Source organism: Sclerotinia sclerotiorum, genomic scaffold (assembly GCF_000146945.2).
Source record: "Sclerotinia sclerotiorum 1980 UF-70 scaffold_1 genomic scaffold, whole genome shotgun sequence".
Lineage (NCBI taxonomy): Eukaryota > Fungi > Ascomycota > Leotiomycetes > Helotiales > Sclerotiniaceae > Sclerotinia > Sclerotinia sclerotiorum.
Genome location: NW_001820835.1, coordinates 613,303 through 637,683, shown reverse-complemented (window position 1 = coordinate 637,683; position 24,381 = coordinate 613,303). Strand labels below are relative to the sequence as shown.

Here is a 24,381-nt window from a genome sequence, read left to right as displayed (position 1 = left end):
TATATACTGCCATGTCTTTGAAGCTAGGCCAGTAAGACGCTAATTTGCGAGAGCAATACTGAGTTTCACAGAAAACACTGTGAAATAGAACATCGGTTCTTGGATTTGTCCGATCTGACGTGGGAAATTCAGTGAAATGTCTCGACTTCAATTTCTGATGCTGTTACTTACATAAATGAACCATGCCACTTCAACATAAGTGCAGTTCCAGATATGCTTTCCCAAGCAACCACGCATTCGGGTCACGATATCAAGAGTTAGGTAGATAATTCCACCCAGCTTCGGATGGGTCAGTGCTGGCAGTATAGCTTGTGTCGGGCTCATGAGCTTACCGCTCCTGGGATTATCACCCAGTCATCCGGACCCCAGAAACGTGTCCGCCATTTACGAACGAAGAGACGAGACAGAGTAAATAGGGTGATGAAAAATATGGCGAAAGCTTCACTAATTATCAGACTTGTGGCATGGGAGTTGTGATCCGCGTTTGGCGGGGCAGGAGTCCCGAAGGGTTCGGAGATGTTCGGGTTTACTTGGGTTGGTGCGACAATGCAGAGTCCACGAGCAATCAATATGTCATTCGCCGATAGAGGCTTCTGGCCCATAAGAGCCGAAATGGTCATTTTGAAAAAGAATAGTAGCAAGTGAATACTCAAGTGAGTTGATGGTCGACAGAAATGAGGTGGAAAATTTGCACTAATAAGAAGAGACAGGAGTGAATGACTTACTTAGAGAAAGATGATACCTAATATGGGCTAAATAAAAGGGCAAGCAGCTTGCAATTGGGACATTGAGGAAAACTGGCTAAGTGCATGGAACCTACTGATAGTGGACCCCAAATCACCGAGATTTTGTTTTTTTTTACTGTTAATGGATAAATCCGCCTGATGGGCAAAGGTAGTATGCACTATTTCAGCAACTCGTTGATGGGCAGAATCTTCAATGGCATGTTAGCTTACGGCGAAGCATGGGTGAGCAATTTTTGAGGTTGCAATGAATTTTTCGACCCTCAGGGTGGAGGGATTATAATAAAAGAAATTGGTGATTTCATCATACAGGAGACCACGCAGAAAAAGCCTTTGTACAAGGCCTTTGCATAATCGTCACACGACGGCGCAGGAGCACGGTACCGAAATTAACCTCCCATATCTAGCATTCGATACTTTGTATCAACAACTATTGCCAAATTTTGTTAATAGAGTTAAAAGTAACACTTCGAACCTACAGATCAGTCACACACATTTTCTTGGAAAATTGCTCTTTTTAAATCAAGTAGGGTGCCGTTTCTTGCTCAAGATTCATCATGTCGATTGGTCAAATTACAACAGCCAAACCCACACCAGTAATAACACCCCTTGAAAATCTTTCGGGGCAACACGAAGACATAATCACTGTGGTAATGTAGTGTCCTAAAGCCAACTAAAAGATCGATACTGACTGGATCACTAGACCTGGGATGGCCCCTTAGATGGTAACAACCCACTAAACTGGTCAAATAGTTGGAAATGGATCAATGTTCTTCTAGTATCCGTACAGGGAACATTGTCTCCGATCTTTTCTACGGTCCTAGCATTAGGATCAGAGGATGTCGCCTTGGCGTTTGGTCTCCATGATCCATACACACCCGCCCTCCCCATCGCTCTATATGTTCTTGGCTTGGGTATAGGGCCTCTATTCCTGGCACCACTTTCCGAGTTACATGGCAGACGCATTGTATATTTATCATGCTTTACAATCTTCACGGTTCTCAATGTCGGCTGTGCCCTCGCACCTAACATTGCTGCCTTGTCTACACTTCGTTTACTCTCGGGAATGGCCGGATCTGCTGGCCCGAGCCTGGGAGGAAGTAGCATCAGTGATATGTTCTCTCGAGAACATCGAGGTAAAGCTCAAGCTTTGTATAGCTTCGGTCCAACATGTGGTCCTATAATCGGCGGGGTCATGGGAGGTTTTATTATTTACAACACAGGTAGCTGGCGCTGACTGATTTGGGTTATCGTGATATCTTCTGCAGCCACTGTCTGCTTTTGCATGCTTCTGCAACGAGAAACGTATGGGCCATTTCTTTTAAGGCAGAAAATGAAGCAACTCAAGAAGAAAAATCCGAATATTTCATACCGCATAGACTTTGATGTACAGCCAAGGGATCTTTTCGTGAGATCTCTTACCCGTCCAATGCGACTACTTTTCAGGGCGCCTATTTGTACTTTTATGAGCCTCTATCTGGCGTTGTAAGTTCCCTAGGTCAAAGCTCTCCTTGTATTACTCCTGCTAATCTACATGACACCAGAATATATGCCATTCTCTACTTGCACCTCATAACCATCACTTTTCTGTTTGATTCGAGACGTTTTTATGGCTTGTTTTCTTACGGATGGACGCATGGAACGACAGTTCTCGCATATCTAGGTGCTGGTACTGGATCAATTCTAGGCACCATAATTTGTGCCAAATTTCTCAACCGCTCATATCGCTACGCAGCTGCTCGCCACGAGGAGAGAACAGGCACCGCAGCTTCAATGCCCGAGTTTCGGTTGCCATTCTTACAAGTTGGCATGATGATTGTCCCAATTGGATTGGTAATCTTTGGTTGGAGCGCGGAGAAAGAGACACATTGGGTGGTACCGTTACTAGGGGCGTGCATATTTGGACTGGGTATGCTGATGGGATATGTATGCATTCAAAAGTATCTTGTGGATGCCTTTGAAGAATACGCCGCAAGTGCACTTGCAGCTGCAATTGTGACTCGATGCGTTATTTCCTGCGTGTTCACAGTTGTTGGGTTCCAACTCTACCGGAGATTAGGCTATGCCTGGTGGGTTTTGTTCTTCCTTTTGAAATAATAATCATGCTAATAAAATTTAAGGGGGACTATGCTTCTAGCCTTCATTTGCATTGCGATGACCCCCATACCATTTGTGCTACAACACTATGGTCCACAACTTCGCTCCAAAAAGTTTGATTTCTGAGTCTCAGCGGAAATACGAGAGGTTGGGCGCATGATGGCTTATCCTAACAATTGCTCACCAAACTTGTGAAGACAAAACACCTCCATATTAAACCAATCATACTTGCCCCTAGTTGCATGCATGGCTGCGGCACTGCATTTAACCGAGTGAATGATGCCAAAGGAGGCTGCGTTTGAAAGCTGACCATGCCGCACAGCAATCCCATGATCCACTTCCAATATTAGTATCTCCAGTCTCCCTGACTGCGCAAGCAAACATAGCAACCCACTTTCTGATACTTTCTTGAGCAAGGTAGGGCTGAACTTCCAATCTACACTCATGCCTACTGCCGAAGAACTCCTCAAGGTTGCCGGATCTCCGGATCATCCATCTCGAAAGAAAGTACTCCCAAGGTATTCACCAACAATTGGCGATAGACTTCCTCCGGCTGCTCGAAAACTCTTTGAAGAGTACAGCAATATCCCACCTTCTGAAGTCGAATCACACATCTACAAAATTGTAAGTTTGCACGGCTTATAAACACTCGGGTTTTCCTTTGCTAATGTGCTATTCAGCGCGATCTTGCTTGGGATGTCTTTCCATGGGCATGTATCGGCGAATTCTGGTTCATAATATTCGGTCTTTCACGACATCCACAGTATCAACTACTAATTCGGCTTCTTACTTCCAAAGACGCTACCCAAACGTCCGAAGATCCTCCAAAGTTTCTCGATATTGGAACCTGCATTGGCCAAGATCTGCGAGCTTTACATAGAGACGGTGTACCTCTGTTTGTTCTTTATGGCACAGATGCCATTCCACAATTCGAAACTATCGGGCATGCACTATTCAAAGATGAGGATCGTTTCTTGCCTGATCACTATATCGTTGGAGATATCTTCAATCTTACACCATCTTTAGCCAAAAATGCCGGCACTTGGTCTGCTGTGAATATGATTATGTTCTTGCATCTTTTCAATATTCCAGATGCAGAGCAGGTCTGTACCAATGCCTTAAAGTTGTTACGCCCAAAAGCGGGGTCTCTCATCACTGGTGCTCAAACCGGGACCACGCAGCCTGGTGAACTTGTGCTCAAGCCACCAATGTGTGAGCCTGGAGAACATAAGACAATTTACCGGCACAGCGCAGAAACATTGGTCGAATTTTGGCAAAGAGTTTCGGCGAAGTTGAACATCCGCGTCAAAGCTACTGCGGAATATGATGAGGAAGAAATCAAAGAAAGAGAGCGTGGCGTTCGAGATAACCCAGACTGGGAGAAAAGCAACAGGTCATTCGTGGGCAATTCTGAAAGACGAATCTACTTCATGTTAGAGCTCCTTTGAGAGAAGTAGCATATTACGATACTAGAGTTGTTAGAACAGAACTCATTGAAAATTGAATTCGCAATTTGCAGCATCAAATCCTTACTCGGACATGGCACGATGCCCCTTTTCGCATTCTAAATTAACAAAATACTGTGTCCATAGTTTCCAATGAACTCCTTTATCAATACCGTGGTATTACTAGGCCTGTATCGTGGTGATCCTAGAAAGAAGTTACCAATAGCGTGATGTCATCCTCGATTGTATAAAGGACTAGATTTCAGTGGCATTTCAGAAAATTTGGTGCTACTTTACAGTAACCGAGATTAGGTAATATTACTACTGGTAGGCACTTTTTCTGGACTAATCCTCCTCGCTGCAAAGCACTGCACAAGGGAGGAAAATTACTGTTAAAATCAGATTTGGCAGGGAATATTATGCACGGATATTATTCGGATATTTATAAACGGCAAAGTAAGTACCTACGTAGTCAACGGTACCGGTACTCCGCTCCATCCAACAAACTAAATAAACTATCTCGTAAACAAATCGATGAATTCATTAACCGGCATGGTATCGGACTCAACAGCTTGCAAGATGTTTTCAACTTCCCTCTCTTCAAACATGTTGGACATGTTTGCCCTGAACTTCTCTTTGACAAGGTTCAGCGTGTCAGACCGTTTAGGATGACCAATTGGAAACTCAACCACAACCTCGTCAAGTCTTTCGCCATTACCCAGTTCGACAAGTATTGGATTTGCGCCACTACGTACCTATTGATCGTGGTAATCCTGTGTAAATGCCTCGTCCTCCACCACCACCATCTTCTCCCTAAGATTATCCACGCGTGTATCTTGAGCCCAGGGAGAATCATCCATGTAATCTGCGGTATCAATCACAGAACCCTTGAGCAATATTACGGCGATAATATATTGCAAACAATGGTCGCGGTCAGCCGCGTTGTGGAGCTTCCCACGTTTGTTGACTATTGTCATTGCCGCTTTCTGCGTTCTGATATACACTGTCTTCACATCTCCATCTGCACTGAGACCTCTCGATTTTAGTTGCACTGCGATCGCCAATGCTGCCTCAGCTGCAGAAATTGCATGACCCTCGGCTGGGATCAGCTTGAAGAAAACACTCTCCATGACCCAGCTTCTGTATGGACGAGCAGCGACGAGATCCTTGCCCTGCATAATAGCATGATGAAAGCCCCACTGCGATGCAGTGAGCACAGATGGGGCACCGGGCTGGCCCGCCATAGTAAGCAAATTCAAATGAACTGCGCGCATGCAGGCATCGCCAGCTGCCCATCCTTTGCGGGGACCAGCATTTGGAGCTTGCCGAAAAGTTCTGAGAGGGTGGCCATCTTGCCAAGCTTGGGATAAAGCGGCGAGTGCTTGTTTCTCGGGGAGTTTCAACAGGTAAGATGTTAGGGCTGTCGATGCAACCTTGACAAAGATGGTGTGGTCCAGTCCATGCCTGTTGAAGGCATTTGAAACTTGGAGCACTCCCTGAATTTCATATGCTTTTATTTGTGCAGTCAAAAGGGTGTGAAGAGTTATTCTGTTTTCTGATGGCGTGCGGCTTTGCCAGTCAGCGACAGCCAACAGTGCCCCCAAATTATCGGACGGATGCCCCCATTCGGCTCCAGGATACGCGTCATTGTGGTCTAGATATCGTATCATGCTACCCATGTCGAACGCACCTTTGACGGGGTCGAGTATGTATGATGTTCCGGGCAAATGAAATCCATGGGGAACGATTGTCCCCGGAACTGTTGGACCAAGCATAGCCCTACACTCGGGACTCGTGCTCATGGTCTCTATAGCACACCCTAAGGCGTCGAGAAGCGCTATCCGGGCACGCTCATAAGCTAGCAAGCTAGGAATGGCAGTATGATACACATACTGAACAATATCAACGAGAATTTTGTCGTAAATGGGTTGCTCTGATGGTAAAGACATTATCGCAACTCCTCAGTTCTGATTAAGTTTTACTCTTACACGCAGAAAACGAATGTTTCTTCATTTATAGGCCCACATTCTGAAAATAACGCAGTATCGGAGAAGCCTCATGCAATGCAGGATGATTGACTTCTATTTTTGGGCATTATATTCGTATCACTATTCATCGAATTACACGAGAAAGTTCCTGCAGCTAGCCGATACTCCTCAGCAATCTGTGCGACGACGGAGATTTTTATGCATGAACTAGATATTCAAGCACCATTGTCGGATGTCATATCGAATGTTGCTATGGATCCTTGAATTACTTGCAACGGCCTCCTTACTGATGAGGTGTATGACCCGGCTGTGCCCTAGAGTCCGACGTCAAGTGTTGAAGATGTATTAAGCCGTGGAGATTGTGGTGCGGCGTTGAAGAAGTATCTCAAGGCACGCAACTCTCAAAATGGCATAGATTTTCGGTGAAGAAACATTTGGTTGCAAGGTAAAGTAAAGGCTCATTCAGACGGAGATTCATTCCCCCATGCGTCCTCTGGCAGCAGACGAAATCTCTTCTGGCAATCACAACACCTTCCTATACGGCTCAGCCTTGCCTCGAGGCGGTGGGTGTGGATACAGTAAGACCGTATTGTCGAAATTTTTAGGAGTCCGAACGAAGTCAACGTTCGAGGAAGGAAATTCGATGTCAAGGAATCACTGGTGAATCCTCGGACTAATCTCACGGATATCTGCAGTGATGGCTGGAGTGACCATTGCATTCCAACTAACCCGGGTGTAGAGTATCTCATCAAGTCATTAGAGATCACGCAGTTGTGAGGCACAGTTGTAGTCATTGCACTCACTTGAAAATGTTCTAGATAGCACTGAAAGTCCACTACGTGTATATCATTTCACTAGCCTTCTCTCAATAATTCAGCAACACCTCAATGAACCTGAACTATGACTTTTATCTCCTTCTGTAACCGGATATTTTTGGGTTTAGGTCTCCTGGTGTTTAGACTCAAAAAGATCACATCGCAAGCATCTCTTGAGAAAAGGCAGGAAGGGAGCCTTGAAATCCGTGACACTCGAACGGGGATATCATACAAAATCTGCATATCTAACAATGCAATTGAGGCTACAGACTTGCGAATGATTTCTACCGCAGGGTGGAATCGCAGTCCACTGGAGCATTATTCAAAAGGCCTGAAAGTCTTGGATATGGGTTTTCAGAATACAGCCGTCTGCAAATCACGAATTACTCATATGTAAGATCAGCTTGTTCAATCAGTTGCGCACAGACAAGGGGTTCTATATTGTACTGACCCTTAAAACCAATAGAGATGGGAATCTTGGCAAGATCCAATTCAGGCAGTATTCGCTAGACTATCTACTCGAGCATCATGACTTCATTGAAGTCGCATATCTGCTCATTTGGGGGCATTTACCTTCTTGCGCCGAAACGCAAAACTTTGAAGGCGAACTTTTCAAACAATCAAATCCCCCGGATATTGTAATAGAGGTGGTCAGAAGTTTTCCGTAAGTTTAAATGGAACTTCCATCTATATACCTTTATGACATGGCTCACCTCACCCGACAGACGCGGGACTCCCAACTTTCTCATTATTGTTGCAGGCCTATCAGCATGGGCTGCATATTCGGCAGACCACATCCCAATACACACTGGCAAGAATATCTACTTGGGCAATCCTGACGCTGTGGACAGCGGTATCATCCGAACTATGTCGGCACTATCAGTGGTGATTGCCTTAACATCCTGCCATCAACAAGGAAAGCAATTCAGATCACCAGATGCCAGAAATTCATTCGTGTGCAATCAACTTCTCATGATGGGAATAGTGAACTCTGAGACTGGAAAACCGGACTCATGGGCAGAAAGGCAACTCAACAAACTTTGGATCATCTATGCAGATCATGAAATGACTAATTCCACGGCTGCATTCCTCCACGTTACGTCTACACTTGCCGATCCAATTTCCGGTTGTATGGCGTCTTTACTTTCTGCATCTGGGCCGCTCCATGCAGGGGCGATTGATTTAGCATACCGAAGTTTTCAACAAATTGGGTCCAAGGAGAACGTCGCAAAACTGATTGCAGATGTAAAGGCCAAGAAACAAAGATTATTCGGTTATGGGCATCGAATCTACAAAACAGTCGACCCACGCATTTACCATTTACGCAAGATGATGGATGATCTTGCAGTAAAGACCGCTAGCAATCCGCTTCTTTCAATCGCAATGGAGATCGATCGAATCGCTTCTCAGGATACCTATTTTACATCTAGGAACCTCAAAGCGAACGCAGACTTGTATGGCTGCTTCGTTTTTTCTGCTCTGTAAGTTACGCCCATGGAAAGTTCTGAAACTAGAATGATGGCTGATATCATATCATTCAGGGGGTTTGAGCCGGAGATAATCACTGCCGCAGCTGCGATGGCGAGGTCGTCAGGCGTCATGGCCCACTGGCGTGAGGCGATGAGTAAGTTACGCATACAGGCAGTACTGTAACAGAACTAATATTTTACAGGTGATAGGCCAAACATATGGCGGCCACAGCAGGTTTTCACCGGAGTGGTATTATGAGATCTAAATGTGTGAGCTTTTCCCCCTTACATTGTAAAGTGCAGACAGAAATCATTATATAGCACATGCCGATCTATTCCTTGTTCAGTATAAGCAAGCTGCCTTTCAATCTAAATAATTAGGATAACAATGTTAGTTACCTACCTAGGTACCTAAACAAGTATTTAAATCATTTCCCTGAGGTGAATAAAATGCACTGCTGTGCCACAGCAGTGCATATCGTACGACCCCATCTTGATAAACCATGCAGCCCGTCAGACCCGTACATGTGAATGTACCGGTATTAGCAGATGCTGTGCTATCTGCAGCCATTCGGGAACAGATATATAGACCCCTACAACTCGCCCGCCGAAATTAATTCGATACTTCTCTCTAGAGAATTTCCGTACAAAGGCGCTGCGCCACACTAAAATCTCACCTGTTCTATCATCCACTTATCCCACCACAATTTGGCCCTCTCAAATCAATAATCTTCTATTGCCGGTGCCATCGATATCTACCATATTTTTCAGCACCAAAAATACACATACCTACCCTTTAATCCATATTTCCTCTACACCATCAAAATGGCCGCCTATCTCGAAGCATTTCTCGGACGAATTTTCTACTCCCAACGGGGCCGCGATGCAAAACTCATATCACGTTCCATCCCCGCCATTACCAAGCTTCCAGCCACGCTCCTCGTCACATCACCCCTCGGCCCCTCACCATCACCTCTCTCACATTCACACTCCCAACTCGGCGCGAATGAATTTCCCCCTCTTTCGTGGTCTCTAAATTCTCACACGGATTCTGAGCTCGAGCTCCGCGATAAAATAAAATCGTTTCTTCTCGTGGTCGAGGATCCTGATGCGCCGTTACCGAGTCCGGTTATTCATGGTATCTACTACAATATCCCGGCTTCGAAAACAGAGGTTCGCAAGGAGGATTTTGTGCAGAGTCAGAGTGATAATCAGGATGGTAATGGTCGGTTGTTGGCTGGTGGCTTTAGTTATGGAGTTAATCGGAGGAAGACGATTTGGGGAGGTCCAAAACCCGTGTTGGGACATGGTATGCATAGGTATTTTTTTTCAGGTGGTGGGATTGAGTGAGCGATTGGAGACGAGCGAGGAGATTGGGAGGGAGGAGCTTGGGGGGTTGTTGGATGGTAAGGTTTTGGTTTGGGGGGAGTGGGTGGGAACTTTTGAGAGGAAGTTGGATTGATTAGATAGCAGGACTTTTATTATGACTGTCTGGATATTGATCACATGAATCACTAGCGTTGATGCTAGTACCCCGGCAGGGGGGATCACATATTACATAGTTCCCCATTCCCATAGTTCTAGTTCTCTAGGCAATTAATACGAAGGATATTGTAACGATACTGTACTGGAGGCAGCGGCTGCCTCAGGTTTCGTCGATTGGTAGTTATGGGTTAAGGCTTTATCACTGGTATTCACTTGGAAGTGAAGTCGTTACTAGATCAAGTAGAATGTAGGTAATCTAATTGATAACTAAGTTGAGCACGAAGCTCCTATACTATGAAAATATTGAATGTTTATATACTGGTCCTTTCCAGGAGCCTGGGGGAGCCTACGCTCCTGGAGGCTCCATCACGTGATCCCCACTTGTCCCACGTGATGGAGAATCGTGACAATTTCATTTTATTTAATATTTGTTTTTATAAAGATTACATTATAAATTATAATAATATTAATAGAATTTTTCAATCATAAATTTACATATTTATATAATCCAATTGATATTAAAAAATCAAAATACTTTTATATATATTGTGACGGAAACCCCTGCTTTCCTCCCACCCTTATTATATAAGAAACCTCAGGTACATTAACCATGTCCACACATGATACGATTACTCGGGATTAGTATACGATTTAGGTGGCCTGAGGATCAGATCCGGACAAGTACTAGGTATCAATGGTTATCGGTAAAGTAAGATCATTGGAGGGATAAATATGACTTCTTTTTGCCTAGCCATTGCGGCTAGGCCATTCATTTGTGTATATATAGAGTAGCTATCCCCATCTATAGGTGCTCTTCACCTGTAGATTCTAAGTTAAATACGATTGCTGGTCTATAAACACCCTTTTGGTCACATATATCTTTTTTGACTTGTTTCTTCTTATAAAAAAGGAACATCCAATCTCAAAGGACTTTTCTATGCTTGCAAAAAGTGGGAAAGAATACAATGTTTTTCATCATGCGCCTCGCCGAACTCCCAGATTGATCCTCAGAGTAGTTGTGCCGCCCAGAACTTTCTGTAATCATGAGCATCTCAATCCTGTCGCTCCAATAAAGTTGCCGAGAGCTACAATGATGGAGATTTCCAGAGATTCCATGCACTTGCGACTACAAATTGGTCGCAAATGATTTGTTGCTTTGCGGGATCAAAATTTCTACTCTATTTTGACAGAAAAGAGTGCTTTGATATCGCAAGTTTTCATAAAGTATATACGTGTTCCTAAGCATTGAAGGTTTCTAGCCCGTATGACTCATTCTCCGGATACCCTCTCAATGAACCGCAGCGTTAGAGCATCATGTTTGTACATGAGATAAATCTATTTAGCCTACTAGATGGGACAGATGTCTTTAAATGTGCTGCATTTATAGACCCTCAAAATTAGATGCTCGCTTGGAAAGGAGTCCTTTGCCCTTCGCACCTTTGACTTTATTATCATGGGCCCCTCAACGGCATCATCACCTGCGGCCACTTCGAATTCTTCCAAGGCTAAGCCTTTATCATCACTCTTGGAAATGTCTGATATGGAGTTGAAAAGCCAAATAAATGATAACGCTAAATGGAAGAAGCGGTCAGAAGACACCACTCTCAATGTCCATTTCGCAGAACTAGACGATCAGTGTTCGAAAGCCTGCAATCTTCTCCTCATTGGGTCCAGCATGCTCGAACGCTTCAAAACCACAGGTCACGATCTCAACTTAGGTTTGAAGCCTCACGTATTCAATGCCGGAGTTGGTGGCGACACTATTCCCAATGTACTTTACCGCATGAGTCTAGGCCTCCTTCAGAAAGCCAAGTACCAAGCGAAAGTAGAAACAGTTGTTGTTAATATCGGTTCTAATGATTTGAAGAAACCAGGCCGGAGCTTGTCGGAGGTTCAACTCTACCAATTTGCTCTTCACTTGGAGACATTGAGAAGAACCTTCCCAAGAATCGTGGTTACGGCACTTTTCTACAAGAAAGATGTCCGGCTATCAGATGTTGATCGAAGCAATGAGGATCTGCGGAGGATAGTCTCTGGATTTCCTGGAGTGGAATGGCTAGCAGCACCGCAGATGGATCTCATCCACCACTATGAAGATCACGTCCACTTGAACAGAGCTGGCTATGAGGTGTGGGATAAATGGCTGGTGGAGAAACTTGGGATATAGCAGCGGTGATAGGTAGATTGTATTTGACAAAATTTTGCAATACGAAGTCTTGGATAGGGGGTCGCTTGGCATATGTACAGCTAATATGTCCATTATGTCGGCACAAAACGTACAATATGTCGGGAGTCAATCTATTTGCAGTAGGCCGTCAACCCCACGTGCGGGTCGGGTATTATACGCGGGACTATCAGTAGTCTACACTGAAGAGTTAGAATAGGAAAATCTTGAAAAAGCCAAGGTGACTATACCCTCAACGCGATAGCAACTACTAAATAGTAAACAACAATTGGTAACCACTATTCCGTGCGCTATAGATTAAAGTAGAATGCACCTTAAGCCTTCGATATTGACGTTTTCCGTCACAAGGGCATATTATGGAAAGTGTAAAACGTGTAGCACTCAAGCTAGCTGTTGCTATTTGTAGCCGCCATGATACGAACCTAAGTGACGTATTTAATACTAGACAGTATGTAAAAGTTCCATCGTCAATCACTGCCTATCTACCAGAGAATACCCAGCAAGTATTAGCCAGTAAACAGTGAAACACCCGGACTACTCACCAGCGACAATTTTTCTGCTTTTGCTCCGTAGATCAATAAGAATAAGATTAAAGTTATCATGCATCATTTTAGCCCCATTTTTAAGCTTTGAAATCTCTTACGTTTCAAGTGGGATATTGTGGATTCTCCAACCGAATCAGACTATCTCCCGCTCTCCGTTATGTGGCTAGATGGAGTCATGTGATCAAACTTTGTCTCCCCCTCGTTTTCGATTGGGTAAAGACACACACAAAGGGGCTTATCGAAGCAACAACCCAACAAATTCAATCTATCTGAGGATATGAGACGAAAACCCAGCCGCCTGGGTTCTCTTGGTATAGATACCTCCATTTTTCCATCTATGCCTTCCTTCACAATGAAGTCCGTGGTTGTCTGAAGAGTGGACGAAAATAACTGACAGACGAACATACTGACAGACAAAAATACCGACAGACGGAAATAGTAACAGACGAAAATATTGACAAATGAAAGTGTATCGTTTCATTCAGAAGCATAAAGCAGTTGAAGATGTAAAATCTCTTGGTGAAATGCTTAGTATCACAGAGTTCGTGAAGTATGCACGTATCCGTTCATTAAGGTTGCGATCTAGTTATTGATCACGAACTTTGCCAGTGCCAGTTCGATCAATTTCATGTTCGTTAACTTTTCCGCCGAGGGGATTTCCACACAGCGGTGCTGCTAGTGAAAAAGCGCCTTGGCTTTTGTGACTTCGTACAATACCAAGCAACATCCCCAAAGATTTGGGCATGATATACAGGGTGTATGATTCTTGGCCTCCTGCAATTGCAGTAAACAATTTCAACACCGGTGTATTGAATTGATGTTTCTCTAAAGCGTCTACTCAACGCAGCCACACCGTTAAACGTCTTGGCCGTCAATTTCAATATGCAACTATTTCATCGTTTACCCCTGGATCGTCCACCATTCAGATGCTCGAATTGATGACGAAATGCCGCGGTGGAAGGATTAAGGAGAACTTCTAGATCCTTTTTTGCATTGAACTAGTACCATGGGATCAATAGTAGGTAAACTTGGCGGCGTCGAGGTGTACTTTGAGATTTCACTATAAAGTGGAAGGTACATCCAACAATCTAATAGCACCACTTCCATCTTCACTTCCACAGTTCTCTACACATTCAACTACTTACATTCTTTAAACATTTTTTTTTATCTCCTAGTGAGCCATTTCAGTCCTTTACAATCATTCAATATGAAGTTCTCAGTCATTTCCGCTGGTCTTTTGGCCGCATTCGCCGCTGCTGCTCCAACCCCAACCTCTGAAGAGAGTGTCAACCGCGCTGCTATTGCCAAACGCTCCACTATTACCGACGCCTGCAACATCGGATACGCCAGCACCAACGGTGGTACCAAAGGAGGAGCTGGAGGAACCACCACTACTGTTTCCACCTATGCTCAATTCACCAAGGCAGCCACTGCAGGAAAGTCTGTCGTTGTGCTTGCGGGTCCTATCACCCAAGCTGCACCCCAGGTCAAGGTTGCTAGTGACACCACCATCATTGGTAAAAACTCCAAGGCAGTCTTGACTGGTTTCGGATTGTAAGAGCTCACTACTCCCTTCCGATTTACGATGATCTAACAATGTCACAGGCTCGTTAAGGGACAAAAGAACGTCATTATCCGCAACCTTGGCATCAAGGAGGTTCTTGCCGCTAACGGTGATGCTCTTGGAATCCGTATGTTCTCCTTTCATATCCACTCATCTTCAACGTATCAAACTAACCTCCACATTAGAAAAATCTACCAACGTCTGGGTTGACCACGTTGATCTCTCCTCCAACCGCGACCATGACAAGGACTACTACGACGGACTCTTCGATGTAACACACGCCGCCGACTTCGTCACCTTCTCCAACTCCTTCATCCACGACCACTGGAAGGCCTCCCTCATCGGCCACTCCGACTCCAACAAAGCCGAAGACACCGGACATCTCCGCGTCACCTACGCCAACAACTTCTGGCAAAACGTCAACTCCCGTGGTCCATCCATCCGTTTCGGTACTGCCCACATCTACAACTCCTACCACAACAACGTCGCCGATGGTATCAACACCCGTGATGGCGCTCAAGCACTCGTTGAATCCAACGTCTGGGTCAACTCCAAGAAGCCTTTATACAGCACCGATGCTGGATATGCCGTTGCCAACGGAAACGACTTTGGATCATCCGCCAACGAAGCCACTAAGGGTACATTGAGCGCCAGCAAGTTAGGATACTCCTACACACTTTTGGGAAGCGACAAGGTTAAGGCTGCTGTTGTCGGCACCGCTGGTATTACCTTGAACTTCTAGATCTTATCTTGAGTGCTATTTTTGACATGTGAGGACTTTCTGGGAAAAGGCGAGCGGCTGCAGTGCGGATATTTTTTCTATTCTTATTTAAATTTTTTGGTCATAGACTGTACATACCTATACGAGACTGGACGGACTCTGAGAGTTGGTCAATTAAATATTTACTCTCGTATACTTTCCCATGGTGACTTTTGTGAAAACTATCCAGAATTTGATACTCTAGCTTGCGTTAATCCATAATTCAGATGGTCAGTGATTTTAATTTTCTATTGGACATCCAACAAAAAGTTTCTTGCTCAATAAGATACCCAAAGAGCAGATGAATGATCATTACGGGGGGGGAGGGGGTTTGGTTTCAGAACGATCTATCATCCAGACCTGACATCAGTCTACCAATAACAAATATCCACAGCAATTCTCAATTCTAATAATCCCACCCCTCAAACTTGTCGTATAATGACACCAAACAAAAGACAAAAGATTCATTACACCCCCGCAGACGAAGAAACATCGATCATCTATTCATCTCCTCCCCATCTCATATCTCAAGCCCATCTCCACCAAGATAAAAATCACATCTTACCTCCTCCAAATTACCACCCTCATTTCATAATCTCATATATACCTACCAAAAATCACTTACTTCATAGAAATTCCATTCCTTTCCTCGCTTATCACAGTAGAATCTAGAGATAAGAGAAGGAAATTTTCGAGGGAAAGGCAGTAAGTAGTATTCACGCGGTTCAATGGGTAGGTAGTATTTAGAAAATGAGGGACTTTCGGTCATGTTGTTGCTGTGGGATGGATTTCTTATTTTAAGCTACTGCCTGTTTCTGCATCGAGGTGGTCCATGGTCTCGGATAGATAGATGTAGTGAGGAAAGGGAAAGCTGGAGAGGAACTGGGAATAACTGGGGAGGAACGTGGGGGGTAGACCATTATTACATGAGCTCGGTTACCGGTGCCGTTCAGATTTCTGGGGTTAAAATGGATAACGAGGGGATGGTTTGACTTTAGAGGGGAGCTGGTGGAGCCAATTGGCGAAAAGACCAAATATTTGAAAACTAGATCAGGTCAACGTATAGAAATAAAAACCTGATCGTGTTATTCATAATTAAAATTTCCAGTGCAATTGGGTATCGCAGAAGAATATGCTAGAATTACTTGTGAGTCCACTCGGCTGTCTTTTTCTCTGCAAAAGCCTTCATTCCAATCTTTTGATCCTGACTTCCAAACAAGCTGTGGAACACTCTCCTCTCATACTCCACGCCATCTCTGAGCGGCAGATCCTGACTCTTATTGACAACTTCCTTCGCAGCCTGCACTGCTACCTTACTGTACCCTGCAATTGTCCCGGCGGTACCAAGCGCAGCTTCAATCAACTCTTCCCAGCTTGTATATGTCCTTGCAGCGACTCCCCATTCTCCTGCTTCTTTGCCGGTAAAGTTCTTGCCTGTCAAGATAAGCTCCATAGCTCTAGCTTTACCAATTGCCCTCGTTAGTCTTTGACTACCACCGGCTCCAGGTATCGTTCCAAGTTTAATTTCTGGTTGTCCAAAATTTGCATTCTCCGTGCAGTATAAAATATCGCACATCAGAGCTAATTCACAACCTCCGCCCAAAGCATGCCCTGAAACGGCCGCGATTATAGGCTTCTTGATGGCCGTTGTGAGATTTGACCAGGATTCTATGAAAGAAGTGGTGTAGGCTTCAGAGAAAGTAAGAGGTGCCATTTCTTTGATATCGGCACCGGCTGCAAAGGCTTTTGCAGATCCGGTAAGAACAATAGCAGATATGGATGGAGATTTGTCGAATGCTAGGAGAGCATCGTTGAGCTCGGTTATGAGTGGTGTGGAAAGGGCATTATATGCTTTGGGTCGATTTAACGTTACTTTCAATATAAGTTAGTAATGGATACATAAAAAATATAGAACAAAATACTTTGTCCTACTCCAGGTCTTGGTTCTGTAGTTTGGATGAACTGGTAGGATTTGTCCGAGTAGGCTCGTGAAAATGCGGGGAGAGTTGAAGCTGTGAATCGCGAGGCAAAGGGCCTCAATGCTCTGATTGGATTCATGATTTATTGATTAGAGTAGAGTATCGTGAGTCAAAGTTTAAAGCTCGAATGTAAGAAGGAACTGTTTGAATCCTTGAATCCTTGAATAACAATTGAAGAAGTTTAATGTTGTTAGTTATAAAAAGCAGTTTGTGTACTTTCCATTGAAGTTAAACATCTCGGATACAATCGATTATCCTCGGGATATCAAAGGCGAGTCTTGAAGCTTACCCTTGTCAAGAGGCCCAAAACAAACTGGAGACAAATTCTACCGCATGGAGTTGGATCACGTGAAAGCAGCTGTACGCGCGCCACTATCTAAGCCACGACGCTTTCCTTAGGTAACCATGTATGTAACCTTACTAGGTGATGATTCCAGTTCTACCTACTAACAGGTGGTCTCGATTTTCAAGAAGTTCAAAAAAGTTCAAACTCAATTACTGCGCGCCGCCTACCACTTAAACGTCACTCTTTCTAACCTTTAATTTCTTCGATAAGTTACACATCTGCACGAATTCTACACTCCTTTCGATACAGAGCTTACGTCGATCAATATGGATTCAATGGAACCAGAACAAACCCCTTTCGAAGCTGTGAGCGCGCAAACTTCGAAGATAGGACGTGTAAGTTCTTCTGTAAATGCGATTTCTTGTATCGCTTCATTTCGAACAGAACTATGAAGCTAACCCAAGACAAATAGCAATATCAAGCTTGGTTAGACAAGTCAACACCATATGTTCCTTACAGATGGCTGGCCACTTTCGCGCTTCTATTGATATTTTTCATTCGCATATTCGTCGCACAAGGATGGTATATCGGTATGTCAAGCCTCTTCATTTGGCGCATTCTCAGCTTATAAATCTCGATAGTGGCATACTCTTTGGGAATCTACCTTCTCAACCTTTTCCTCGCTTTCCTCCAGCCTAAGTTCGATCCCTCTAACGAAGCTATGGATAATGATATGGAGGATGGGGCCGCTGGTGGATTGCCAACCAAACAAGACGAAGAATTTCGCCCATTCATCAGAAGGCTTCCCGAGTTTAAGTTCTGGCATTCTGCGACAAGAGCAATCGGAATCGGTTTCATTTGTACATGGTTTGAGATCTTCGATGTACCTGTCTTCTGGCCAGTTTTGGTTGTTTACTGGTTGATTCTGTTCATGTTGACTAGTAGGTTATTCCATTTACACGCCAAAAAAGAGCACAGTAGTGTTTAAACAAGTACTGACATGTTCCATAGTGCGAAGACAGATTCAACACATGATTAAATACCGATACGTGCCATTCTCGTTCGGCAAAACGAAATACACCAAAAATAGCTCGTGAGCTCCATTTGCTTTATGGGATGCAACGATTGAATGACCTGCTCTGGTGACGACGGAAAGGGTGATAGCTTTTCTATCTAGTGTACAAAACAGCTGTACTCCTTATATGTTCATGAGAGGTCTGGGGGCAGGAAGTGAAACCCTTATTGATTTTAATTACGCCTTCTATGTTTTCGGTGTATTCGGGGGCCATCTGGGATACTCAGGGTTTGGGTATAGCTGAAAGCTATCGGACAAATAGATTATATGAGCAAGTCAAAATTAAGAACGGCATTATTACCTATATTCGCATCTTTCAAAGCATTTTGAGGTATTGTGAACGAGTGGATACCAAGATTTCCAGAGAGCTGCCTTTCAAAACCCAAAATCATTTTTGGACCTTATCCCAGAATTTCGAGACACAAAAGGGGAAATATACACTCCAATCAAATTGCCTTTTATACTTTGTGCTCTCATCGCTCTCATCGCTCTCATCTATACTGGACTGTGTAGTGCACCTTGAAGATGTTTTCCAAATACATATTTCCGAGGTTGCATCTCCAGACATCTTTCTTTCCCTACTCTTTCACTCACGACGCTTCATTCGCATTTTTACAATGGGCTCTAATTTGAAAGGCTCTAGGCATCTTCTTTCAAAACGATGCGAGCCAATGATTTGCGTTAGTATGAATATGACCCGCAGTAAATCCTATTGGACCATAACCCAGCCACAGTTCCCGTAGTACTCTAAATTTCAGCCTCGTCACTAGTGCTATTCGCCCATCTTGAACGCGACCGCCCCAAATTATTGTGATTTCGAACTCGAATTAATAAATTCAAGGATATCCACGAAACCATCATCGAACAACAAGATGTCGTCCTCAGCATCGCGAATTGTTCATCAGGAGTATATTGCTCGCATACGATATTCCAATGCCTTACCACCACCACCAAATCCTCCCAAGCTTCTCGATATTCCCAATACTGGCCTTGCCAGTGGTCAATATACTACACCTGGATTTGCTACGAGATTAGCGCGAGATCAACCATTAAATATAGAAGCTGATGCAGAGCTTGGTATGCCATTAGACCTGGTGGGGATGCCAGGTATATTTGATGGAGATGAGAGTTGTAAGTTTCGCATATTCTTTACAAGTTGCGCAATTGCTTACCTTTTCTTCCAATAGCTATACAAGCGCCATTACACCCTCCGCAACTTCATCCTCATGATCGTGCTCTCCTAAGACCATTGGCGACATTGGGCAAACCAAAATTCTCCGACACGGGAGTCTCATTTCTGCGGCGCACTGAATATATCTCCTCTGGCTACAGCTCGAAAGCGCGGATGGATGGCACCACCTCGGTGAAGGGACTTGTCGATACGCGCAAACCGAAACCTGTTCAGGACTTATCAGCTGATCGTGAATCTCCTACATACATCAAATCACAGGTCGAAAAGAGCTTCGAAATCGCCGCTGCTAATCTCAAAGATCTCACGCGAGTCCGCCATCCTACAAAACGGAATGTCAAATTGGTGGACGCAGTTCCTCTTTTGCCAGATCTGGATTCGTTCCCAGATGCGGGCGGATACGTCCTGTTGAAATTCCTCACAAACCCGGTTCCTCCAAGCAATACCTACGATACTCGCGTCGAAAGCAGTGTTTTACAACCCATTGATCCTAGCGAGGCAGAGTTAGAGCTCAAAGAAGCCGCTAGACAAGCTCATGAACTGGACCCACATAATAATCCAGCTCCGGATGAATCGATACAATACCAAATGTTCATGCCGGAGACTGCTACTGATGCCAAGAATATCAAACGAAAATGGGATGTCTTGGACCCTGAACACGATGATAAGGATCTGTATTCTCGCATTGATGAGGAAACAGGCAAAGGATCTTTCAGGTTGAAGAGACTGCGTGCGTATGAGACCGCTGTTACGGATGGTGGAACAGATCGAAAATATGATGAAGTAGTGGTAATAGCCATGCACGATGGAACTGATGGACTGCGCCAAAAAGCCGCTCATTACTATCCTGTAGTCCAACGCAACTCGATTCGACCACAGAGAACCAAGAATATCCAGAAAGGGAAAGGTATTATTGGCAACGAAGAAGAGGAAATTACGGATTTCGTGGATCTTAGCATTGTCGATGTAGGCCCGGAGACGAAGCAGGTAATGGATAGTTTCAAAACGGCGCCGTATGGAGAGGATCACGAAGAGGTGGCGGAGGAAAAGGTAGCCGAAGATGCGCTTTCGGAAGCGGATGCAGAAGGGGAGGATGATGAGCCGATTTCGCCTCCAAGACCTAGTCTGGGTGGGAAGACGATTGCTTCAAGGGTGCAGACTGATGATGACGATGACGACAATGAGAGTTTGCATTCTGACGATTAGGAAAGATGTTGAGCTGGAAGTGGCAGCTGGGATGATGACGCAAATGTGGTTGAATGGAGAGATGAGGCAAGCAAGGGAAAGATTGAGGAATAATAGGAACGGCATTCATTTTATTGGCATATCAGATGAATCTACCGAGAGAGAGAGAGGCAAAACAACCACATGGAAACCACCTTAGTTCCGCATAGCATGGGCTCGGCGTCCTTTGAAAATGATTGTGATTTTACAGCAGAAGAGACAGGAAGAGAAAAGGAGAATGAGATGAATAGAATGATACCTACATATACTCGTATCATGGGAGAAGATGGTTCCATGCGAATCTTGATCGAATAGTGAGAATGAGAATCCAATTGTTCAAGTCTGATATTATGTACGTATGCTCATGACATGTATGGATGTATATTAACTAATCAGATACTCCTATGCTCTCCTATCCTGCCCTGTCCTGCCTATTCATTCCCCATCCAAACCAGCCTATTCCAAACTCAAATCCCATAAACAAAAAATAAGGAAAGAAAAAAACGCCTCTGCAAAATCATGCATGCTATGCTATGCTATGCTATGCTTGTATGTATCATGCGTGCCTCTAATAAATTCTTATCTATATCCTGGCTTATTAACTCTTCCCCTCCTATCTTGTCCATCATTTATCTGTCTGATATGGAAAGACTGCGGAGGGCCTAGATGTTTAGAAAATCATGGTTATTTCAACAACCTATTTCCTATAACATGACCCTGTTTCTACAATTCCACATCCCATTCTTTACATCCGAACCACCAGTTCCTCCTTAAACATGTTTCTTTGTGCTGCGGTGACGCACTCGCAGTTGGTTTTCCATCAGGTGAAGGATCGACGCAGGCGAAACCGAACCACTTTTTAGATACACATGCTTGGGTTGTAGTAGGTATGTTCGAGGTTGTAGGAGAGGGGAGAGGTGGTGCGGAGGTTATGAGGTGGGATGGAAGCTCTGTGCTGGAGGTGGATATGGAGGTTGAGGTGGAAGTAGGGTCTTTACAGCCGAACCATCCTGGAGTCTTGCAGGTTGTTGTTGTTGTTGCTGAAGTGCTTGTGGAGGAAGACGTTGAAGTGGCTGTGTGTGGGACCGAAGTACTGCTGCTACTACTTTTAGTTGTAGTTTTCTCATCGTTACAGCCAAACCAGCCAGGAGTTTTGCAAGTTGAGGTTGAAGTTGACGTGGTAGTGACTGGTACGCTAGTTGCAGGCTTAGAGGTTGTGGATGTATCTTCATCTAGGCAGCCCCACCATCCTGGTGTTTTACATGTGGAAGTGCGACTCCGTGTATTTGTGGTCGAGGTTGATGAGGGTGGTGATGTGGCAGTGCTACTACTGTTGCCTTCCACCTCTTTCCAAAGCGGACAATCTACACATTCCGGTGTAAATTTGCAAACTGGCACTGTATCGTAGACCTTGATAATCTGCTCAATCACAGTTATGATTTTGTGTGACCAGATGTGTACTCCCCACCCGTGATCGGCTACGACATCATATACACACTCCATGCCGGTATGGCATGAACTTTCCAATGCATATCCAGCATACGAGCAAGAAGCGGTAGCACCATTGCAGGTTCCCAAGTATATCGGGTCGGCAGTGTGTCCAAAATGGTAAGCTCCAGTAAACTCGCGCTTTTGTGGCATGCTCGGATTGTGACCCGGGGGCGCTGGTAGACCCAAACGACTCGCGGGTAAAGCATCTGGGACTGCCTCAAATGTAACAACAGGAATACCATAAGTTAAACCTAGCATTGAACTAACAGATCCACCAAGAGAGTGGCCAGACATCCATATATTTGCATTTGGATAAAGAGCCGTTACATTGGAGTAGAGATGTCGAGCCGCAGTGTAATATCGATTTTCCGACCTTAAGCTTTTCTTGAGGCAAGATACATTGCAGGTATAGGTTCCAGTAGCGCAGTCGCAAACTTGTCGGTAGAACGAAGCACCTTGTTGGCCACAGCAACAACTAAAGAACAAATTGTCATTTTCCTTATCGTTCGTAGTTGTCCCATCTCCGTCGTACACCGCAAGACTGGTTCCCTTCAATCCTATGACAATGGTCGAATTTGTCTCATCCATATAGATGTACCCTCGTAGTCCATCGGCATCCCAGCCAAATCCATAATCATCGGTGCGATTGAAACCCCCATTGACGTCCTTCCAGTCCCCTGTATCTGGTTTGTTCACATAGGCATTCGCTGCCATTTGTGCCAATGTTATGACAGTATCCTTGTCTGTGATATCCGGACCGGCTACTTCGTCAACTGTCCAAGCCGATGGTGATAAGGCCCATACATCCCCGCTCTCTCTTGATGCTGCTACCATTGGATCGACCACTGAAGGCCTCCTGTCTTTTAGCCGTTCTATCTTCACTGGACTCTTCTTCATGACCAGTGGCCTTGTTACTTCTTGCAATGTTCCTTTTCCATCTTCGGATTCCAGCCAAACTGTTGACTTGGACCTGGAATCTAAAATGTCGAGTTGTTTATGTAATTGAGGATTTTCGTAAGTTCCATGATGGAAGATGTGGCGAAGGGACTATTGTTTATCATTAGCATTATTAGAAATAAAGCGGTGAAATATTATATTTACAAATACGTGATCTCCAGCGGAATCCTGTCGATTTTGTGATTCTGGAATAGAAGGTGGTAATATGGGGAATATTGGTTGCTGTTGCTGTTGATGAGTTGAATCCAATGCACTTATCGGTGTCGATAAGGCTAGGAAAGATAATAGTAATTGAGCTGTAACTCTGCCAGCAGAAGAACAAGTTGTGGATGATTTATGCCTCATCATCTTTTTGGAGTACCTAGTACTCGATGTAGAAAATGAAAAGGGAAAGAATTCGGTTTGATACTTGACGGGTTTGTTGGGAATACTTTATGTTTTGTTCAACGTACATATCGGTATACGGAGTAACAGTATAAGAGACGATAGATGATGATAGCCCAAGGTCATAAGAGGCGTCACGACTCACAAGCATCAGGCGGAAGGTTTATGCAAGTCGAGTACAAACATTGGCAGGGTGTCAAATAAAGGGATCCTATTGGCTAATCTACTTATCCTCGTGCATCTTTCACATTTCTCAGCCTTTGGTTGATAATTGTGAAGATTGTCTTACGTGCCTAGGTACCCCTGATAAGAGCTAGACATGATCAAATATACCATGAGTCATGCTATAAAATACCCAGCAAAGCTCCTCGTCATACATAAACCTCATACCTCAAAATTTCAAAATATACGCCGGCCGGAATACAAACCCACCCGATTTAACCTCGTTTACATCAAAACTTCGAGACCAACTGGCACATCCAGCGTCTACGAGTGAGTCGTCCGTACCATATAAGTCATTGTTGTCTTGACTTATCTAATATAACTGATCGCTTGTAGCGTCAAGCTAATCACCGAAGCTACGCAACTACAGCAACGAGTACTTCTACTTCTGTTTCGTTTCCTCTATCTCAATGCCTTCTACTGTTCTGTCTAGAGAAACCATTCTAAACCTTTGAAATGTGACTTGATTTCTTCCTTT

At 44.3% G+C, this 24,381-nt stretch overlaps 15 protein-coding genes across 15 annotated transcripts; 9 read left to right on the top strand and 6 right to left on the bottom strand.

Moving 5' to 3' along the window:
* Positions 1 to 39: 39 nt before the first annotated feature.
* On the bottom strand, positions 40 to 620 carry SS1G_00246 (hypothetical protein; the record flags this gene model as incomplete). Its single annotated transcript, XM_001598110.1, has 2 exons — positions 40 to 114; positions 333 to 620. The coding sequence occupies 2 exons, from the start codon at positions 618 to 620 to the stop codon at positions 40 to 42; spliced, it is 363 nt and encodes a 120-aa protein (XP_001598160.1).
* Positions 621 to 1,300: 680 nt separating this feature from the next.
* On the top strand, positions 1,301 to 2,966 carry SS1G_00245 (hypothetical protein; the record flags this gene model as incomplete). The annotated part of the gene is made up of 4 exons (XM_001598109.1): positions 1,301 to 1,339; positions 1,447 to 1,879; positions 2,392 to 2,812; positions 2,864 to 2,966. 4 exons carry the CDS (start codon positions 1,301 to 1,303, stop codon positions 2,964 to 2,966), a joined length of 996 nt encoding a protein of 331 aa, XP_001598159.1.
* Positions 2,967 to 3,284: 318 nt separating this feature from the next.
* Positions 3,285 to 4,288, top strand: SS1G_00244 (hypothetical protein; the record flags this gene model as incomplete). Its single annotated transcript, XM_001598108.1, has 2 exons — positions 3,285 to 3,464; positions 3,521 to 4,288. The coding sequence occupies 2 exons, from the start codon at positions 3,285 to 3,287 to the stop codon at positions 4,286 to 4,288; spliced, it is 948 nt and encodes a 315-aa protein (XP_001598158.1).
* A 752-nt stretch (positions 4,289 to 5,040) lies between these two features.
* On the bottom strand, positions 5,041 to 6,234 carry SS1G_00243 (hypothetical protein; the record flags this gene model as incomplete). Its single annotated transcript, XM_001598107.1, has 1 exon — positions 5,041 to 6,234. The coding sequence occupies one exon, from the start codon at positions 6,232 to 6,234 to the stop codon at positions 5,041 to 5,043; it is 1,194 nt and encodes a 397-aa protein (XP_001598157.1).
* A 523-nt stretch (positions 6,235 to 6,757) lies between these two features.
* Positions 6,758 to 8,823, top strand: SS1G_00242 (hypothetical protein; the record flags this gene model as incomplete). The annotated part of the gene is made up of 6 exons (XM_001598106.1): positions 6,758 to 6,851; positions 7,013 to 7,046; positions 7,555 to 7,752; positions 7,940 to 8,569; positions 8,630 to 8,712; positions 8,768 to 8,823. The coding sequence occupies 6 exons, from the start codon at positions 6,758 to 6,760 to the stop codon at positions 8,821 to 8,823; spliced, it is 1,095 nt and encodes a 364-aa protein (XP_001598156.1).
* A 559-nt stretch (positions 8,824 to 9,382) lies between these two features.
* SS1G_00241 (hypothetical protein) lies at positions 9,383 to 9,907 on the top strand (the record flags this gene model as incomplete). Its single annotated transcript, XM_001598105.1, has 1 exon — positions 9,383 to 9,907. The coding sequence occupies one exon, from the start codon at positions 9,383 to 9,385 to the stop codon at positions 9,905 to 9,907; it is 525 nt and encodes a 174-aa protein (XP_001598155.1).
* A 1,588-nt stretch (positions 9,908 to 11,495) lies between these two features.
* Positions 11,496 to 12,209, top strand: SS1G_00240 (predicted protein; the record flags this gene model as incomplete). Its single annotated transcript, XM_001598104.1, has 1 exon — positions 11,496 to 12,209. The coding sequence occupies one exon, from the start codon at positions 11,496 to 11,498 to the stop codon at positions 12,207 to 12,209; it is 714 nt and encodes a 237-aa protein (XP_001598154.1).
* Positions 12,210 to 13,253: 1,044 nt separating this feature from the next.
* Positions 13,254 to 13,517, bottom strand: SS1G_00239 (predicted protein; the record flags this gene model as incomplete). Its single annotated transcript, XM_001598103.1, has 2 exons — positions 13,254 to 13,354; positions 13,436 to 13,517. The coding sequence occupies 2 exons, from the start codon at positions 13,515 to 13,517 to the stop codon at positions 13,254 to 13,256; spliced, it is 183 nt and encodes a 60-aa protein (XP_001598153.1).
* A 462-nt stretch (positions 13,518 to 13,979) lies between these two features.
* Positions 13,980 to 15,078, top strand: SS1G_00238 (hypothetical protein; the record flags this gene model as incomplete). Its single annotated transcript, XM_001598102.1, has 3 exons — positions 13,980 to 14,326; positions 14,378 to 14,463; positions 14,522 to 15,078. The coding sequence occupies 3 exons, from the start codon at positions 13,980 to 13,982 to the stop codon at positions 15,076 to 15,078; spliced, it is 990 nt and encodes a 329-aa protein (XP_001598152.1).
* A 1,159-nt stretch (positions 15,079 to 16,237) lies between these two features.
* On the bottom strand, positions 16,238 to 17,154 carry SS1G_00237 (hypothetical protein; the record flags this gene model as incomplete). The annotated part of the gene is made up of 2 exons (XM_001598101.1): positions 16,238 to 16,968; positions 17,019 to 17,154. 2 exons carry the CDS (start codon positions 17,152 to 17,154, stop codon positions 16,238 to 16,240), a joined length of 867 nt encoding a protein of 288 aa, XP_001598151.1.
* A 533-nt stretch (positions 17,155 to 17,687) lies between these two features.
* SS1G_00236 (hypothetical protein) lies at positions 17,688 to 18,349 on the top strand (the record flags this gene model as incomplete). Its single annotated transcript, XM_001598100.1, has 3 exons — positions 17,688 to 17,756; positions 17,834 to 17,951; positions 18,003 to 18,349. The coding sequence occupies 3 exons, from the start codon at positions 17,688 to 17,690 to the stop codon at positions 18,347 to 18,349; spliced, it is 534 nt and encodes a 177-aa protein (XP_001598150.1).
* Positions 18,350 to 18,699: 350 nt separating this feature from the next.
* SS1G_00235 (predicted protein) lies at positions 18,700 to 18,828 on the bottom strand (the record flags this gene model as incomplete). The annotated part of the gene is made up of 1 exon (XM_001598099.1): positions 18,700 to 18,828. One exon carries the CDS (start codon positions 18,826 to 18,828, stop codon positions 18,700 to 18,702), a length of 129 nt encoding a protein of 42 aa, XP_001598149.1.
* A 480-nt stretch (positions 18,829 to 19,308) lies between these two features.
* SS1G_00234 (hypothetical protein) lies at positions 19,309 to 20,831 on the top strand (the record flags this gene model as incomplete). Its single annotated transcript, XM_001598098.1, has 2 exons — positions 19,309 to 19,567; positions 19,624 to 20,831. The coding sequence occupies 2 exons, from the start codon at positions 19,309 to 19,311 to the stop codon at positions 20,829 to 20,831; spliced, it is 1,467 nt and encodes a 488-aa protein (XP_001598148.1).
* Positions 20,832 to 21,572: 741 nt separating this feature from the next.
* On the bottom strand, positions 21,573 to 23,645 carry SS1G_00233 (hypothetical protein; the record flags this gene model as incomplete). The annotated part of the gene is made up of 2 exons (XM_001598097.1): positions 21,573 to 23,387; positions 23,442 to 23,645. The coding sequence occupies 2 exons, from the start codon at positions 23,643 to 23,645 to the stop codon at positions 21,573 to 21,575; spliced, it is 2,019 nt and encodes a 672-aa protein (XP_001598147.1).
* Positions 23,646 to 24,015: 370 nt separating this feature from the next.
* On the top strand, positions 24,016 to 24,177 carry SS1G_00232 (predicted protein; the record flags this gene model as incomplete). Its single annotated transcript, XM_001598096.1, has 1 exon — positions 24,016 to 24,177. The coding sequence occupies one exon, from the start codon at positions 24,016 to 24,018 to the stop codon at positions 24,175 to 24,177; it is 162 nt and encodes a 53-aa protein (XP_001598146.1).
* Between the last annotated feature and the right edge of the window lie 204 nt (positions 24,178 to 24,381).